Source organism: Micromys minutus (genome assembly GCF_963924665.1).
Source record: "Micromys minutus genome assembly, chromosome: 15".
In the NCBI taxonomy this organism is placed as follows: Eukaryota; Metazoa; Chordata; class Mammalia; order Rodentia; family Muridae; genus Micromys; species Micromys minutus.
Window position 1 is genome coordinate 32,888,829 of NC_137984.1, and position 18,761 is coordinate 32,907,589.

General features: G+C 42.3%; 1 protein-coding gene across 1 annotated transcript in view; it reads right to left on the bottom strand.

Annotated features, from left to right (window-relative positions):
* Positions 1-18,433, bottom strand: part of CCDC39 (coiled-coil domain 39 molecular ruler complex subunit) — a gene marked incomplete at its 5' end in the record, with an annotated part of 30,235 nt that extends 11,802 nt beyond the window's left edge. Inside the window, 11 exons of the mRNA XM_080929283.1 lie at positions 625-789; positions 1,621-1,815; positions 4,921-5,053; positions 5,690-5,793; positions 6,572-6,763; positions 10,589-10,717; positions 10,813-10,905; positions 11,640-11,798; positions 12,921-13,067; positions 15,080-15,199; positions 18,344-18,433. Coding sequence (XP_080785409.1) covers positions 625-789; positions 1,621-1,815; positions 4,921-5,053; positions 5,690-5,793; positions 6,572-6,763; positions 10,589-10,717; positions 10,813-10,905; positions 11,640-11,798; positions 12,921-13,067; positions 15,080-15,199; positions 18,344-18,433 — 1,527 coding nt within the window. The remainder of the gene's footprint in view (positions 1-624; positions 790-1,620; positions 1,816-4,920; positions 5,054-5,689; positions 5,794-6,571; positions 6,764-10,588; positions 10,718-10,812; positions 10,906-11,639; positions 11,799-12,920; positions 13,068-15,079; positions 15,200-18,343) is intronic.
* Positions 18,434-18,761: the final 328 nt, after the last annotated feature.

Sequence of the window (18,761 nt, forward strand, 5' to 3'; positions counted from 1 at the left end):
AACCGTCATCGAAAACTATGTCATCAAGTTAAAAACCATGAACTTAAACCAAAAGCTGTCAAGTTAAAATTAAATGTCTTGCTCACAAGTAAATCAAGACAATTCTACTTATGACCACTAGAGGCCACTAATCACCAGCCTTTCCAACAGTGCTGCGGGGCTGAGGTTTCATCCCTGTACCCACATCTCTACCCTCCACCTCCAAACCGCCCAAAAGTGTTTCATGTCTAACTGTAGGTTTTTCAAACATTATAACTGCGCGAAACTGATTCCCTTCTAACCATAGGTTTCAAACATAACTGTGTAGTTAAATGAGAACAAATGAGTCATTTTAAAAAGAAAGCTTCCTGATAGCATTTCAAATATAAGAACTAATTCAGTTTTTCCTGTGGCAAAAGTGGACTTTCTCAACATTGTAAACACTGTATGTGGTCTAAGAAATCTTTGAAGTCAAATGGATCAGAGTTTAAACCCTACATCTCTGTAAACTAACTCACTGTGCACCCTTGAACAAGTGACTTAGCCTATAATAAGTATAATCATCTTCTATACAAGGCATTTGTAATAGTTAATCTGATACAACAGTCACACAAATTAAATATAGAAATAAGAAAGGTGAGTTACATGGAGCTTCTTGATCTGGGCTTCCAAAAGGGAAAGTGTGGATTTTTTCTCATCCAGCGTCTTCTTAAGGTCAAGGATTTTTGCTTCGAGGGCTTGCTTTTCCTCTGAATTAATCTCTCCTTTTAATCGTGACATTCTGCGTTCTACTTGCTGAATGTAAAAATCCTGGTAATGGTTTTTAAAGAGAAGTTAGTGAATGTATACAAACAGGAGCCTCTCTGTTTAAATGTAGAAGCAGCAGCGACATGAGCTTTAGTCTGGCATCACTGGTTATTAAAGTTGGTCCTTCAGCAAATCAGGATAGAAGAATTCCTCCTAGCCTAAGGGGAGCAAAAACACTGCTCGACAAACAGGGTGCAGGACAGCAACACAAACTCCTTCAGGGACTTAGGAAATCACAGGATGTAAATAAATGAAGATTCTCAATGGACACCTTTCAAAGGACACACAAAACAAAACAAAACAAACAAAAAACCCTGCTATGATAACCGTGGGGCGTTTAACATACAATGAGTTGTTTTATCATTATATTTCAGCATCTTCGATACTGTGATATCGTGAAACTACGAATTATTCAGATTGAGAAATTAAGAAGTATGGGGGGGAGGGTGTAAGAAAAGAAACGTGAACACGAAAGGTATGTAGGCAAAACTGAGGGAAAAGCCTACTACTGTGATGTGCAGGTAAGGTGGGCAGGGGATGCTCACGTCTGCAGACTTTTGTTATGCTGTGGGACACACCCCTCCTGGTTCCTTTAAAGCATGGTCCTTCCTCCCTCACCGGAGTGTCTGTCCCCTTTTCTGTCTATTTTAGATTTAAAATGAAAATAGTAAGGCCCTCTCAAGCCTCCACTGTCCTAGCGTGGTAGCCAGCTGCCACCACCTGAATACTCATCCAGAACATCTTAGAACTCTTCATTTTCTTGGGACACTGGGATAACAACTACCAGAGGAATTAAAGTCCTTACAGAGGATATTCACAAAGAGGAGCATCTACCTGACTATACATAATTTCCTGCTGCTTCAGTGTTTCAAAATCCAGTTTGTGTAACCGCTGGTTAAGGTGTTTCAGGGAGGAGCGGGTTCCTTCAATTTCTGATACCAGGGCTTTCTCTTTCGTTACCACATTCTGTAACTCTTGGACTTTCTTAAAGAGCACGTCTTTTACTATGTTCAGTTGAACATCCACTTCCTGAAAAGAAATTGCAGGAATTACAACAGTTAGTTAAATTATAATAGCTTAAAATTCCTATTTACATGAACATTAAAATTTCAGAGCTCAAAGTCTCCTGTCAACATTTAGCCCTTGAAAATACAAAGTTTTCCCAAAGCGCTGGCCACTCCCCCCAACTCCTCTATCTCCAGCTGGTAGACAAGATTGGTAGTTTTCTATTCTTATACCCTTTGATCTACATCCTAACCCCATCTAATCGCCCAGGCCTCAGAACTCGACACCCAGTTAGTTCAGAGTTCACTGAACAGTCTTGAGGGGGTAAAATAAAAAAAGAAATCAGACTGTCCAATTTGAAGCTTCTTAGGGCCACATTTAGCCATCAGCTCTCTAGTGGGTGGGGACTAAGGATAAATACTCTTTCTTTGGTGTAAGCACATGCCTGGTGGGAAATTTCACACTACTGCTATAGTTACACTCCCACAGAGACGACATACAGAAGCAATCAAATGTATACATGACAAATGTAAGGTGTCATTTTAACCTCCAGAACACAGCTAGTCATGGAGTTTAATTTACACATGATGAATACTATCTGTGACTGCTGATTTGAATATGATGTGCTTTGTTATAAGTCTACATACAATTTAGGTTTTAATAGTTGCTGGCTTAGTAATAAACTTAACAAAAAGTCCTGAGAATTTAACTGCTAGCTTTTAAGAATGTGTAGGAATCAGCGCCAAGCAAGCCCTGGTCCAGCCCTTCACTGAGACTTTGGTAGTGCTTGGTCTCGCCTCTGTGCTGGCCCTGAGGAAAGATAAGAAAATTTCTGATCCTGACACTCCTCAAGGACCTACCTTGACCTGAATGTTTCTGTTGGACCTACCAATCCCCAGGCCAACTACAAGTCACCCCTTTAAACACGGAAACAATTTTCCCTTAGTACCACGGCTCCGCCAATGAACCTCAATATGAAACAAAACAAGCCCATGACTAATGTGTGCAAATTTTCACTGATGTGGCATTTCTTGTGTATTTGTCACTTCTCATTGAACTCAGGACCTTCTCAGAGATTCGTCAGCACTTTGAAAGCCTAGATAACGTGGTGACAAGTCCATTGAGCTTTTCCCGAAACAAACACTGAGACAAACTCAGTAAAAGTGAGGGTTTTCCTCCCATCCAACACTCCTGAAATAACAACTCTGAGACTCAAATTATACTTACAAATTCTTTGGCCATAAATTTTGGTTTTTCCCCAATTAGATCATAACTTAATATCCCATTTATTCTGATCTAAGTTCTGCCAAGTGTCTGGTTACCTCTGCTCAGTGCCAATGCTTCTTCTGACTTCCTCCTTGGGAACCTCCACACCTCGCTCTGTCCCAGACTCCTCGCCTCCTCCTGGAACTCCCGCCTTCTATTTCCTGCCTCAGCTACAGTCCAATCAGCTTTATTTGACAGACCAAGTTTGGAAATAGACATAAGATGTCCCTTCTACAGAGCACAGCCCTCTAACAAACCAATGGTACATCTGCAGCGATTTTCATATTTTCAAGTTCATCTATTGTTCTTTGTTAAGTGTGAGGGTTTTTTAATGTCTTTTTTGTGATGCAATTTCCAATCAATCCTCTTTATGCCTTCATGGAGACCTGGGCATCTACCTACTGTCATTTCTTCCGATTAAGAACTTTACTTAGCATTGCTCAGCTAGCAATATATTCCAGTACCTACCATGTGTCTTCAATTATCTCATTTGTCATTTGTCATCATTATCAGATGTCATTTTCATTGACAGTTTCATACATTTATATACTGCATTGTCATTTCACCTTGATTTCTCATCCCATATTCCCCCCACTGCTCTCTCGCTGGTACCTTTCTGTTCAATGACTCTACCTCCTTCCACAACTTCTTGGTTATTTGCTTGCTTTTGCTTGCTTCCTTGTTTGCTTGCTTGCCTTCCTTCCTTCCTTCCGTCCTTCCTTCCTTCCATCCTTCCTTGTTTGTTGCTTGCTTGTTTTGAGACAGGGTCTCATTATCTAACTGGCAATTCTGTAACTCTGTAGACCAGGCTGGAATCAAACTCACAGAGATCTGCCTGCCTCTGCCCCTCTCTGCCTCTGCCCCTCTCTGCCCCTCTCTGCCTCTGCCCCTCTCTGCCCCTCTCTGCCCCTCTCTGCCTCTGCCCCTCTCTGCCTCTGCCCCTCTCTGCCCCTCTCTGCCTCTGCCCCTCTCTGCCCCTCTCTGCCCCTCTATGCCTCACTGCCTCTGCCCCTCTCTGCCTCTGCCCCTCTCTGCCTCTGCCCCTCTCTGCCTCTTCCCCTCTCTGCCCCTCTCTGCCTCTGCCCCTCTCTGCCCCTCTCTGCCCCTCTATGCCTCTCTGCCTCTGCCCCTCTCTGCCTCTGCCCCTCTCTGCCTCTGCCCCTCTCTGCCTCTCAGCCTCTCAACCTCTCTGCCTCGAGTGCTGGGATTAAAAGAGTATACTACACCAGGCCTTCTATGACTTCTTTGGGTGTGAGGTCCACTGAGTTTAGAGTTACTTCCCTGAGCATGGATAGGAAGTTACTAGTGGAACATGGGCAACTTCTGTGTGACTACACAACTGGAGAGAGTGCCAGCCCCTTCAACAGGTATCAATTGCCAGTAGTCTTTCTGGGAGGGGTGGGTCTCCTGGACTCTCCCTCCATCTAGGATAAAATGTTGATGGACCAATTTGTGTAAGTCTTGTACCGATAACTACAACTACAGTGAACTCAATTCACCTGATTTGTTTTTAAATGTCACAACTTTTATTGTCCTCTGTGATTTAATTTACATACTTTCAGCCTTTCAAGGATTCTTTTCAGCTTTCATAACTGAAATGGGCCAGAGTATGAGGGGAGGGTTTGATCATGAATACACACGACAGAATGAGGTGGAATGCTGTCCAACGAGGACACTTGCTAACAGGTGTGCTTCAGTGCACTGACCAGCCTGGCAGGGGGATCATGGGAGAATGGGCACGGGGAGGGAATGGACTACAGGACACATTTAGAACCAGGGCCATCTGAGACTTCACAGTGCACTAAGTACTTCACTCTTTGGAAGACTGCTGTGTCTTCTGTAAAAATCCAAAACAAGGCTTACCTTCAAACCTTTCTCCTGCTCCTTCAGCATGTCTTCCATGTTAGTAGCTTTCTCCTCGATAGATATGGTCTTCTCAGTTATCATCTTTAATTTATGTTTTACAACCTCATTGTGATGTTTAAGTTTTTGTAATCTAGATAATGTTTGTAAGAAAATATAGAAAATGTGCTTTAAAAAATATTTGACACATACACGCACAATAGTTGCTTCTGCTACAAACATTTTCATTACCATCATGTCTCTGGTAGGCTATAAAACTATTTCTCTGAGCCTCTCTGATGATAACAAAACAAAACTAGAAAATCTGGAGTTTGATAATGGAACAAATAAGGTGGGCGGGGCTCAGTGGGATGGGGCAGGCTCAGTGAAATGGGGCGGGGCTCAGTGGGATGGGGCGGGGCTCAGTGGGATGGGGCGGGCTCAGTGAAATGGGGTGGGGCTCAGTGGGATGGGGTGGGCTCAGTGAGATGGGGCAGGGCTCAGTGAGATGGGGTGGGGCTTGTGAGATGGGGCGGGGCTCAGTGGAATGGGGCGGGGCTCAGTGGGATAGGGGTGGAGCTCAGTGAGCTGGGGTGCCACTGAGTGGTAAAATGTTTACCCTCCACATTTAAGACCCTAGGTTTCATGCCTAGCACCAGCAGAAAAAGAATGGTAACTGTTGTAATCTTGCATGTATTTACAAAAAAATTATTTTAACCACTAATAAGTTTCTAAATACAGACCACAAATATATTTAATATTTACATACATTTATATGGGTTTTTCTTACTTCATTGTTTCATCAAAGATGTCCTTCTTTACTTTGGAAATGTTTTTCCTCAGAGCTTCTAAGTCACTGGATGTTCTATTGAGAGTGGTTTTTAAAGTATCCAGCTATTTATCATTAGACAGAAAAAAATTACATGTTCACATTCAATAAGTTTCTTTTCTGAGAAATGCTATACTTCCTACTTCAAGTTTTAACCATAAAATAACACCTATAAAAATAGCAATAGCACTATGTAACTAATGCATATCTGTGGATCTTCTTGATCCCCACATCAAATTTTAAATGACTTTTTGTTTCATAACATGAAAAAAATGATAAATATCACCATATATAAAGTTGAAAGTGCATGTAAAAACATGTAGCCATTACACCTGCTCAGTGGTAATACAACTCTGGATCAGTGGTTCCCAACTTTTCTAATGCTTTGACCCTTTAATACAGTTCCTCATGTTGGAGTGACCCCACAACCATAAATGATTACCATGCTACTTCATAACTATAATTCTGCTACTGTTATGAATCATACTGTAAGCATCTGCTATATAGGATATATATGTATATGTGTATACATATATATATGATGTGTGTGACCCCTGTGAAAGGGTCATTCGGTGCTTCCAAGAGGATCACAACCCATAATAGGCAACAGGTATATAAAGACAGCACCACTGAGTCTCAGGAAACACTACCCAATGTCACCTGTCAAGTTAGAGTTGACACTGTGAGTTAGATTTGCCACACAAAGGCAGCATCAGTCATCATGCATACACACACACACACACACACACCCACAATTTAAGGGAAGAAGCCAGAAGGCCAAATGGGCCTTTGCCATTGACTGAGCAATCTGTATGACGGCAGGCTGGGCCTTGGGTGGCACACCTCATCCTTCAGCTGACTTCTGTTGGCTTCATGGCGCTGGTAGTCCATCCTGCACTTCAACACTTTACGCTCAGCAGCCGAAATTCTTCTCTCATATTCTATGTTGTTTCCAACCTCGTTCTCCAGAAACTTGATCTTCTCTCTCACTATGCCTTCTTTTTCTCTTGCTTCCTGCTTTATCCGCGCTAATGCCTGGAGATCAAGACAATTGCATACACTCGAGTATTTAGTCAGTTCCAACTAAAATAAAAAGGGAGTTAAGTTTTGACTTTTATACTCAATACTTTTTATTTTTAAAAGTCGTTAAAGATAAGTTTGCTGTTGTGGGGAGTGCTTTGTTGCTGTTGCTTGGAGACAGGGTCTCACTGTGGCCCTGAGTAGCCTAGAGGTCTCTGTGAAGGCCTGGCTCACCTTAACCACACGAAGATCTGCCTGGGGTAAAGTGTATGCCCTCACACCTGGCTAAAATAGGATGGGGTTGTCGATGTGCTACACCTAAATACCCATGAACTCACATCTGAAAGATCTGAGGAGCAAGGAAATGGATCGGCCTTTACACAGAAAGGAAAAGTTCTCCAAAAAGAAACAAAAACAGAAATAGTACTGAACAGGTTACACAACATAGAATCGCAGGCCTCAGTGAAATTTTCTAAAAACTGTCTAAACCCCCGATTTTTCATTTTTAAAATTAACATTTAGCCAGATATGGTGCACGTGGCACTCAGGAGTCTGAGAGAAGTATAAACAGCTTTGAGCTCATGGTTCAAGTCCAGCCTAGACTACACAAAGAAACCCTGTATCAACAAAGCAACACAGAACAAAAATATACTGTTTGTTATTGGTTTCAATGAAAATATCCTCACTTAGGCTCCATGGTGGTCTTGAAATTACAATAGTAAAAACAGTCCTCAGAGTTCTGTGTCTTAAATAAAAGAAGAAAAAGAAGATCCTAACCTCTATCTGACAGGAGCCGCTGACTATGTTATCTACAGGAAGTTCTGCCTCCACCCTGAGAACTGCTTTCATGGTACTAAGAGGAGCCATGCAAGCTTCCAAAGGAGGGAATCAACCAACAGTCTGTTCATGAGGCCTCTGGACCACGCCAATGAGCATCATGGCACGGTAGCCCTAAGGGTGCAGTAGCAGCTCTCATACCTCGAGAGTAAACAACTCTCTAGTTGGACGCAAGGCCAACTTTAAATGGAAAATCTGACATTAGAAACCTAGCCAACTGCCCAGGGCTGGTGAAGTCATGGATCTTAGAGGAGAACCTACACTTTATTAAAGTAGCCTAATCTCTAACTACATTCCAAATATCTGTCCTCAAACCCATAGATAAGTGTAGACCTCGCCCTTCATCGAGGAAACCTCTTTGTAACAGTTGAGACCATTACAGAAAACCATAGCCAATCGAAATGCAAGTTGTGGAGCCCAGTCCACTTCCATACCTAAAGCTAAGGGAACATTGAGAAAGAGAGGGTGGAAAGTTATACAAGCCAGAGAGTCTGGGCATTTGCTGTGAGATTATGTCTCCTACTAGCATCGAGAACTACAACAGGAAAGTCTCACCAACATGATTTACCTAAACCTGAGCTAAACAAGAATAATAACAATAAACATTGTAAAGTAAATAAGGAAAAGGTGACAAGGGCCCAGCCCTATAGGCAACTAAGGAGTGCTGAGAGTGGGAGGAATAGTCTTCCCCAGGGAAGAGCATACCAACTGGTTATCCAGTACCAATGGTCAGCCCTGAAAACATGTATACAAGTATCATCATACAGATTGAGCAGGCTAAAATTATATACATATATGCATATAATATAAACATATATTTATTATATAATATTCAATATGTTCATAGTATACAGTCAATATTTTGTATATATTTATATTCGTGTAACAACAATTAATGACCAAAAGAGGCCATGAATTTGAAAGAGAGAAAAGAGAGGTATATGGGAGAGTTTGGAAGCAGAAAAGGGAAAGAATAATGTAATTATATCATAATCTCAAAAACAAAGAAAATAATTTAAAACAAATGTGGATATAGACATTTAAGTGTTTATTGTAGCTGGATCAAGTGGGAAGGGTGGTATGAAAAGGGATCATAACGGAAAGGTTGAAGTGTGAGCAAAAGAAAAGGCAGAAGAAATAGCCTAGCAAAATAGTGCTTCTAAGGGTCAGGTTAAGAAGAAACACAAATGCCAAGTTTAGAAGGGTCAGCTTTTAGACAGTGCACAAAAGGGAAGCTTGCAGAACTGGGGATCAGATCAAATGGGATTTTTACCAATGACTCCAGCCAACAGAACTGATGAATTAAAAGGAAAACTTGTCCTAAATCATTTGTGAGTTTTTCCAAGGGCAATTCTATCAAATAACCAATTTTAAGGTAGTATTCGTACATGCTCTCCTGGTCAATTAACACGCGATGCAGTATTCTATATCACTATTGTGCTGGTACAACGTAAGGACTGCCGGACTCTTCTGAGCTTACATGTTTCAAATGCTCACTTGAAAACTGTCAGCACATTGTCTTCTCTGCCTCTTAGGTAGATAATTTAATACTAACAGCAACAGTCAAGTTTCTTAGCAGTGCTACGGGTGATTAAGTGGTCTCCTGGATTTAACACGAATGTTGCCTGGTAGCAAGATACAAGCTGGAGAAAGGGAGAAGGACCAGAAGAGACACTTAACTAACTGAATAGCCTTGGGCTATGCAAAAACGCTGTCTGGAAACCTGTGATCCTGGACCTGTTCGAGTCACATTACAAAACAGGGCTTGGGGTTTAAAGTACAGGATGCCAAGGGGTTAGACACCGATCTATATATATTAGCCTCAAGAATTAAGGATGGACACGGTGTGCTATTTAACTGCAGCCATTCTACATAAACAACATTTAATGTCGGTCCATCCTTCAGAGAAGACACTGGCTCCCAACCTCAGGAACTGTTGCTGTTAAAACCAGAATGGCTTTGTCATTCTTCCCAGGGAGGTCCAGCCTTTCTGTCAATAAGACAAGCATCCCAGCCTTTTCTCAGAAGTCCAAACTGCTAGTCACCTCTGCTCTTTGCCTTTTCATTCAGTAGATGAAGAGTGACCTTAACACCTCTCCCTGCCGCTTGCTTTCTCCCTCCATTTCTTCTTTTCAAGGTCATTTCTCCTGGTCTTCTAGCTGTGTCTACCAACATCCTCTTTCTTGATGATTTCCTCCAAACTTTCTCCTAGATCCCGTGGCCTGAATTCCTACCACACCATCCCCACCTCATTTGGGCTATAACGTCATTGGTGCCATGGCTTTAAAAATGGACCACACTGGCAGCCAGAACTGCTGTACCTCCTGTCTGCACCGTCTGCCACTTCCACTATATGCCTAGAACTTGGTGCCAAAGAGCAACACGTAAAGCCCAAGTTACAACAGACAGCCATGGGCTGGAACGCTAGAAGGAAATCTTGGTCCTTAAGGATAATAATACTAGAAACTTCCATAGATGCCCGTTGCTAAATGCTTGACTTGACATTTGCCAGAACCATTAAATCTTGCTGAAAAGTGATTTTCAAACAGCCGCATGATATAAATTCTGTTTTGTTATGATGATGGTTAATTGGTTGTATTTGTTTCGGTTTGTTTCTGTTTGGTTTGGTTTGGTTTTGTTTGGTGGTTTGGTGGTTTGGTGGTTTGGTTTGGTGGTTTGGTTTGGTTTGGTTTGGTTTGGTTTGGTTTGGTTTGGTTTGGTTTGGTTTGGTGGTTTGGTTTGGTTTGGTGGTTTGTTTTGTTTTGTTTTGGTGGTTTGGTTTGGTTTGGTTTTTGGTTTGGAGTCAAGATCGCTCTATGTAGCCCTAGCTGTCCTGGAACTAAATAGACCAGGCTGGCCTCAAACTCACTGAGATCTGCCAGTCTCTGCCACCCAAGTACTGAGATTAAAAGTGTGTACCAACAGCCCTAGCTATGGTGTATATTTTAAATGGATGGGGTAAACAGGAGACAGTAGCACTTAGCAGGGTCAGAGCTGGCTCACCAGGGCACAGTTGTCTATCTCCTGATCCCGCCTCTTCATCTGCTCAATGGTGTTCTCCCATTGCTGAATGAGCTCCTGTCGCTCTACGTGAATCTTCCGGAAATCCTGTGCAGCTTTATCTAACTCTAACTGCAGAACAAATAGAAGACGACACTTCTATTAATCTAAACGCTTTGGCAAGTATCACCTTGGAAGTTAGGAAGTAAATATCTCCGTAGACCTACCTGAGCGCTGAGCGTCTCTGTTAGTTCACTGTCTAGAACCTTCCTCTTCTCATTACACTCCATGGTCAGCTTTTCTAACTGCAGAGTCAGGGCCTATGATGTGGTTACATGGAAAATACTTATGAATATCATGTTATTTCAGTATTAAAGCTGGCATATATCATATCTATCATTCTGTATTAATACAGCTCATGTAAACACTAAACACTATAAAATAATATGTATTATTGTTATGGTCTAACTCCCAAGGCATTAATGTGTTGTTTGCATATATCCCCATGAAAATGTACTTGTTTCTAAGATGCCTTTTAACACAAATTAGGAGAAAGATGCTAACACAACCTGCCATTTAAAAATATTTAAAATAGCACATGTAGTATTTAATCTGCTAGAGAACTACATGTGTGTGGCAGTAACCTCACAATCTCAGTAGATGCAATTCTAAGTGGATTTTACAAAGTGTGAATTTACAATAAATAACTTATCAACCTCAATATTATCTCAGATCAGTAGAACTTACTGATTCAAATTAAATGTCAAAGTATCCAGAATGAATTCATAGTTTTAGGATGATTAGAACTTTCTCTCCTGAAATGCTTTGAAATGTCCTTTGAAGTCACAACTCAGGTTCCTGGTGGGCCATATGGCTTCAGAGGCAGCAGCGCATTGGAGCATTTGACTGCTTACTTCCTTTCAAAATGTTCTCAGAGGAGAGCCTGGCCCCAAACCCTCAAGGACAGTTGCCTCTAAAATCAGTAACTACAACCTCATGCTTTAACAGTTGACTTAGAAAAAAAAAGCAGTTCTAGAAACTTCTAACAACTCGCCTTGATTTTGTTGTCGTCTTGCTGAGAGTACTTCTGAAGAGTGAGAGAGTCACTGTCTTTGTGAGCCGATTCTTCTAGCCAGGCCTCCAGGGCTTGCTGGTCCCAGTTCATCTGACATTTCAAGCCATCCAGCTTTTGAGTAGCTTTAAATATAGCATTCTATTTGTCAAGGTGTGGGAGAGAACAGGTGATAATAAGTCATTTATTATGCAAACATAGTGGCGCCCACATTCTGCCGCTAAACAAATGGAGAAAGCCAGGCTCTGCCCTCCACATGCACGTGGCGTATGTTCATCCTAACACTACTATGCTACTATGGTTTTAATTCTTCATTTATAAAACTGCGATGTTCACACAAGGTCAAAAAACAGTTAGCTAAGTCAACGTTCTTGTGAAAAAGCTTTAGGGCAGTTCTCTCATAAAGAACTCATTAGATCCCAAACCACAGCCGCCCCAAATATGTGAGCGTGTGTGGGTCCATTAAGAAAGTTTGCTTGTCAGACTTGCTTAAACACATGACAAAGTCAGCCCATTTCTAGTCACATCTGCTACCCTAAAGAGGTCTCCCTGTAGAGATTTGGAAGCATTTCCAATTGAAGTAAATAGAATACAGGGAAAACATTATTTCTGCAAATACTGTCGCTTAATGAGTCATTAGCCACAAAAGAAAACATATGTTAAATCAAAAAATGTTATTTATATTGGATATACAAACATTGCTTTATAAAATTAAGATATGTATATGAATGTATATGCATTCCGTCGATGAATGGCTGATGTGGAAGGGCCCAGCACACTGTGAGTTGTGTTCCTGGGAGATGTAAGAAAAGCAGCTGGCCTGAGTCTGCTAGCAAGCCGGGACGGAGCATGCCTCCATAGCTCCAGCTATGCTCGGGTTCCTGTGCTGACTTCTCTTAATGTTCAAGACAGATCAGTACATATAAACCAAACGAGTGCTCTTCCCTCGCTGCTTGTGGTCAGTGTTTTTCCACCGCAGCAGAGAGGCTAACCAGATAGGTCCCCACGTTCACAGATGAGTATGAAAGGTAAAAAAATTGAGGTGCAATTTAAAACCAAAAGTTATTTGTCTGCTAATAACGTGGCTTGCGCCTGTAAGCAGGTCTTACTAATAGCGGGAATGCAATGTTTGATCATTTCTTTCAAACCACTACGTGGTCATTTTATTGAGGGAAAAAAAACAACATGTAAGTAAATCTCAGAGAAAAGGTTCTCCCCGGACAGGGCTGGTACAGAGGCAGGACCACAGCGAGCCACACCCACTTCCTTATCGCTCTTGCGCTCGCGGATGATCGCCATCTCCTTCTCCAGCAGTCGGATTTCATCCTTGATTCGCCCCAGCTCTCTTTCAGCAATGGCCTTAAAATGCTCTTCGCTTTCAATTTCACTCTCCCGTGCTTTGTAAAGAGACTGAAGAATAATCACACGACAAAGAAGCACTTTACGTTTCTATAGTATAAGATACAATACATCACTGCACAAAACAGCCCCAAACCAATTGCTCAGATTAAACCCAGTTAACGCCACCGGATGGGATCTCCCCCACTATGGCCTGTGGTTCCTCTGCAGCTGCCGTCTCTCACTGCTGTGTCCTTCCTAGCAGACTACTGTCAGGAGTTCAGGGACAATATGGAAGAAACTGAAGAAATTGGTAGGGTGAGAGCTAGAAGCTATAATTCATCCTTACAAAAAGGTGAGAAATACTGGTTATAAATAATTGAGAAAATGGGGTTTATATTGAATTCATCATTCATTCTACCTAACAGAGACAAGTTTGAGATAACTGTTTACATGCCGAGAGGTGAACATCTCTTAGAATGCATAGAGTGATGTCTTTGTATTTAGCTCTGCTTATTAAAAGACTATTTTCTGGCTGGAGAGCCCTTCAAGGGTGTGCTCTCACTACTTTACAAACCAAAGCTGCTGGCCCTGGGTGAAGGCTACTGACTTTGGTCTCTACAATCCAGGTTTCATAATAAGATGTTCTCACAGAGACCCTCTGTCCCTACAGTCCTAACTCAGTAGTGTAGTAAGGAGCTGAGAAGTCGTAATTTGTCAATTGCTCATCCAATCTGGAGGAATTCTTAGTATTAGAAAAATTAATTAAGTGCAAAACTTTCATTAGAATTTATACTAAAATCCAGTAAGGTTAGTAATTACCTTTATTGAATATAAAGTGTTTATAAAACATGGTTTTGTCCACTTGAATATAATAGGATACACTTACTAATTTTTTGAGGTGGAAATTGTAATGTTCCCAGTGCTGGTGTGTACTGGGCTCTGGGCTCCTGTGGCCTCTACATAGTCACCCCATTTTAACTGAAGTGGATTTTTACTAGTATTGCTTTTTATATTTTTTTATTTTATTTATGTGTCTATGCCCATGAGTGTATGGCACATGGCTTATGGAGGCCAGGAGAGGTCATTCCCTGAAGAAATGGAGTTACAGTGGTTGTAAACCTTTCAACATAAGTGTTGGGAACTGAACTCAGATTCTCTGAGAGCTCAGCAAACATTCTTAAAAGCTGAGCCAATCTTATTAGCCCCAGTGTTAGTATGTCTAAAATGAATTTTGCCTGCCCCTGTTATCTGAAAAGTCTTCAAAGCATAAGAACATCACTCTTGAGGTTAAGATTTCAATTCCTTTTTTTTTTTTTCATTTCTGTTATTGGATATGTTCTTTATTTACATTTCGAATGTTATCCCCTTTCCCGGTTTCCCTTCTGGAAACCTCCATCCCATCCCCCTTCATCCTACATCTATGACGGTGCTCCCCCTTTTACCCACACACTCCCTCCCACCTCCCCGCACAGGCATTCCCCTACACTGGAGCACCAAGCCTTCACAGGATCAAGGGCCTCTTTTCCTGTTGATGCCCAACAAGACTATCCTCTCGAGCCAGGTGTGATGGCACACATTAGTAACCCCAGCACCTGGGAGTGTAATGTTCGAAGATCATATGTTTGAGAGCGGCTCTGTAGCAAGACGGTATCATAAAAAATAAAATTTTAATCCTGACCTATACTAAAATACCATGACACTGCAGGACTGCAGAAGAGCAGCTGAACCGAGCCCAGAGGTCCGTGCTGGACAGGTAAACTGGAGACAGAAGCTCTGACAGCCACATGTCATCGGTCTGCCTTCAGTCACTCTGCACTGCTCCCCAGGGTACCCCCTCTTGTGCAGGATTACCAGCTTACACTCTGAGAGAGCCTGGTGGTGATTTCTGCTTCAGTGAGTCTCTGCTCACAACTAACAACAGTACTCAAGTTTCTCAAGGCACTCTTTTTGTCTCCTGTTCAAAACTATGTTCACAATCATCTGATTAGGGTGGGGTTTCCTGTTAAATCTCTAACATAAAAATCTTAAGAGCAAATGTGGCACCTAATAGCCAATGACGACACAAAACAGTATTCCTGTACCTGTGTAAATAAAAACTCTTGATTGACATTTTTAAGGTGGGAAGTCATGGAACTTATTCGATCTTCATAGTCACGAAGCTGATCTTGCAAGTTTGACTTTTCCTTGTTTAGCTTTGATAACTGGAAGAAACAGATGCCATGATTAAGAAGTAAAATAAATTTTCATTTACTTTGTATCACAGTCAGTTTGAGATACTATAACAAAAATACCAGAGACTTGATGCCCCCCCCCAAAAAATCCAACCAGAAATATACCTGTCACAATTAAGGTTAAGAACGGCAGGATTCTTAGTGATGCCCTTCTTCTCACTTTACAAACAAATGTCTTCTTACTGTATCTAAACAGGGAGAGTACCTCTTTTTTCTCTTTTTATAAGGTCACTGAATAATTTATGATAGCTTCACCTTTGGGGTGGTTTGAATGAGAATGACCACATAGACTCATGTTTGAGCACGTGGTTCCTGGTTAATAAAACCGTTTAGGAAGGACTAGGAGGTGTGGCTTTGGGGAAGGTATATTACTGGGGGTTGGCTTGAGGCTTTTTTTTTTTTTTATTTCATTATATGGGTTTTTGGGAGGTGGGAGAATCTTTCTTTTTCTTTTATTGGATATTTTATTTACATTTCAAATGTCCTCTTTCTGGGTTTCCCCTCCAGAACCCCCTATTCCATCTGCCCTCCCCCTGCTTCTATGAGGGTGCTTCTCTACCATCCACCCACTCCTTCCTACCTCCCTGCCCTGGCATTCCCCTACACTGGGGCATCGAGCCTTGACAAGACCAAGGGTCTCTCCTTTCGTTGATGCCCATCAGCTTGAGGCTTTTCAAAGACTCATGCCATTTCTAGTATGCTCTCTGTCTCCTGCTTACATTTTGAGACTGAGATTTCTGCTATTTCTGCTGCCATTGACTGTGATCCTTACAAAACTGCTAACATTCTAAGCCCAATTAAATGCCTTAATTAACAAGTTTCCTTGGCCATGGTGTTGTATCAAAGCAACAGAAAAGCAAAGAGTATAAGCACCACTCTGGAGCTCCTATCTCCTAAAGGCCACCACACCGAAAATTAGGACATTAAATTAAAGTTTTGGAAGGACACAAATATCTAGTACATGGTACCGTGATTTTTTTTTAATTTCCACAAGAACTTCTTAGAACTCCACTGATCTTTTCAATGTAAAATAATGTTGCCAACTAGAGATTATTTTGGCAAAAAAATTAGTATTGCAGTTCATAAAGTAGGCACTTCTCATACAAAAGGATTACTTCCCTGGGGGGCACAAAGGAAATGCTATTTCAGTGCTAATCTGTGGGCTGACTTACTATCTTAGGTTTCTCTCACTATGATAAATAAACGCCATGACCCAAAGTAAAGGTTATTTCATCTTACACATTCAGAACAGTTTATCACTGATGACACAGGAACAGGAACTCAAGCAGGGAAAGTAACTTGGAGGCAGGAACTGAAGCACAGGCCATGGAGGAATGCTATTTACTGACTTGTTCTTCATAGGTTGCTTAGCCTGCTTTCTGATACAGCCCAGGGCTACCTATCCATGATGACAGTGCCCACAAGAGGTGCGGCCCTCCTGCACCAACCACTAGTCAAGAACATCCCCCACAGGCTTGACTGACAGACCAAGCTTGTGGAGATATTTTCTCAGCTCAAGTTTCCTCCTCTTAGATGATCCTTGAGAAAGGAGAGGAGAAAAAATGAAGGGGAGGAGGAAAGAGGAGTAGAGAGGAGGGAAGGAAGAAAGGAAAAGACTACTTTGCTCTGTAAGCACACACATAAAACCCAGCCACGGTGACATGTTCCTGTCATCCCAGAATTAAAGAAAGAGAGATGGGGGAATTTCGTAGACTCACTAGTCTGACATCTTAACCTAATCTTAGTTCCAGATCCCAATAAGAGACCCTGCCTCAAAAAGTAAAGTAGGAGCCTAGGGACTACTAACACTTAAAGTTGATTTCTGGCCTCTGCTCACGAGCACACACATGTACACTATGCAGTCAAACCCACCACTACACACCACAAACACATACCCGAAAAAGGAAAGAAGGTAATGCAACGGAAGGGGAAACAAAAACTACAGAACAAGACCCTTAAATTCAAATGCTGACTGTAGAACCAGCAGGATGACTCGTACAATTGTATAATGTATTAAGTATAAGATTGTCCCCCACTCATCTCAACTCTAGTTTGACAAGACACACATCAGGTTTGTGGGCTGGCTCTAAACCTTCAACTGGGGTACCAGCAGTGACCTTTTTTACCTGTGCTAAAGTTGATGGTCCTAAAGGGGTAATGGCTGATCCTAACCAGAGGAGAGACCAGAGCAGAGCATTCTGAACATTCCAGTCTTCCCAGCAGATTCACCCCCCGGCTTCTCAAGCTCACTGTTCAGAGGGTAGAAAATATTCTCGTCTACTTTGTCAATTTTCACAAATCCTCGGTTCTTGGGCCCTCTTCCCGACCCTAACACCAATTTGTGGGACCTTGGGCTGACTGCTAAAGATTCATAAACTTTGTGAAGGCGGTTACAGTTAAAAAAAAAAAAAAAAAAAAAAAGCAAACAAAAAACCTAACGAGGCTTAAACTGTATTATTTTAGTGGGTTCGTCCTAACAATGTGAAATAAATAGTACAATATCCTTCATCCTCATCTGAAACTCTGCCTTGCAAACTTCGCTGAAATGTGTCTTTTGAAAGCAACTCAAGCCCCTTTAAGCATTACAGAAACACAAGTGCTTGTGAGAATGTATCTTGTGTGTTCACATACATAAATGGCAGTTACTGGGCAAACACCAACAAAGCATTTGCGATCCTTGATTGAATGCGGAAAGCCTCTTAGCTGGTACCTAAAAGCTAGAGGAGTGATATTCGGGCTTATAACCCTGAATAGAAATCGTTGCTTCGATAAGACTTTTAAATGTGTAGTTACTGATTGGAGCAGCAGAGAAAATGGGGAGGATCAGTATCAGATCTAAGTGAAGTAGTCAGGGAACAAGAGGAGTAAATGAGCTAAGCAGAGGCACCTGTTCGTAGGACTCGGCGTTCTCTGGCCATCCCCTGATCTCCACTGGATACCCGCCTGGCCCTGCATCCTCTACTCACAGTCCTTGCCCGGTCATCCATCCATCCACTTATCCTCCCTCGGGTCCTCATCTGGCGGTCCTGGCGGTGTTCAACCATTCCTTTCACCATTCCTCAGCTGCGCCCCTCCTGTCCTTTCTTTCCCTAAATCCCACCCGGTCCTCCTCACCTGGTCCTCCAGGATCTTGTTCTCCTGATTGGCCACGGGGATGGCGAACCCATCTTCCCAGTGCAGCTCTGACAGGAACTCACTGCTCATGCCGCACAGGCTCGAAGGGAGCACAGACAAGCCCCCCAAACCGTTCCCTGGAGCTCGCAGCCAGAGTCTGCAGAGCCCACCCGACTGTATTCCGCGGTCCTAGCAACAGCCAGGCGCCCTTAGTTACCAAACAGGAAGCACTCAGTCTGGAAGGCGGAACTTCCTTTGAGAATTTCCGTGTCCTTTCCGCAGCCGGTAGAATTTGCTTACCTAGGATTGTGAGGCACGGCTCTTTTTGCAAGGATAGATGCACTCCCAGGACTCCCAGAACGTGTAAATCAAGGACCATGGGTGCTTCCGAGGATCATGAAGTTCGGGGGACAGAAGA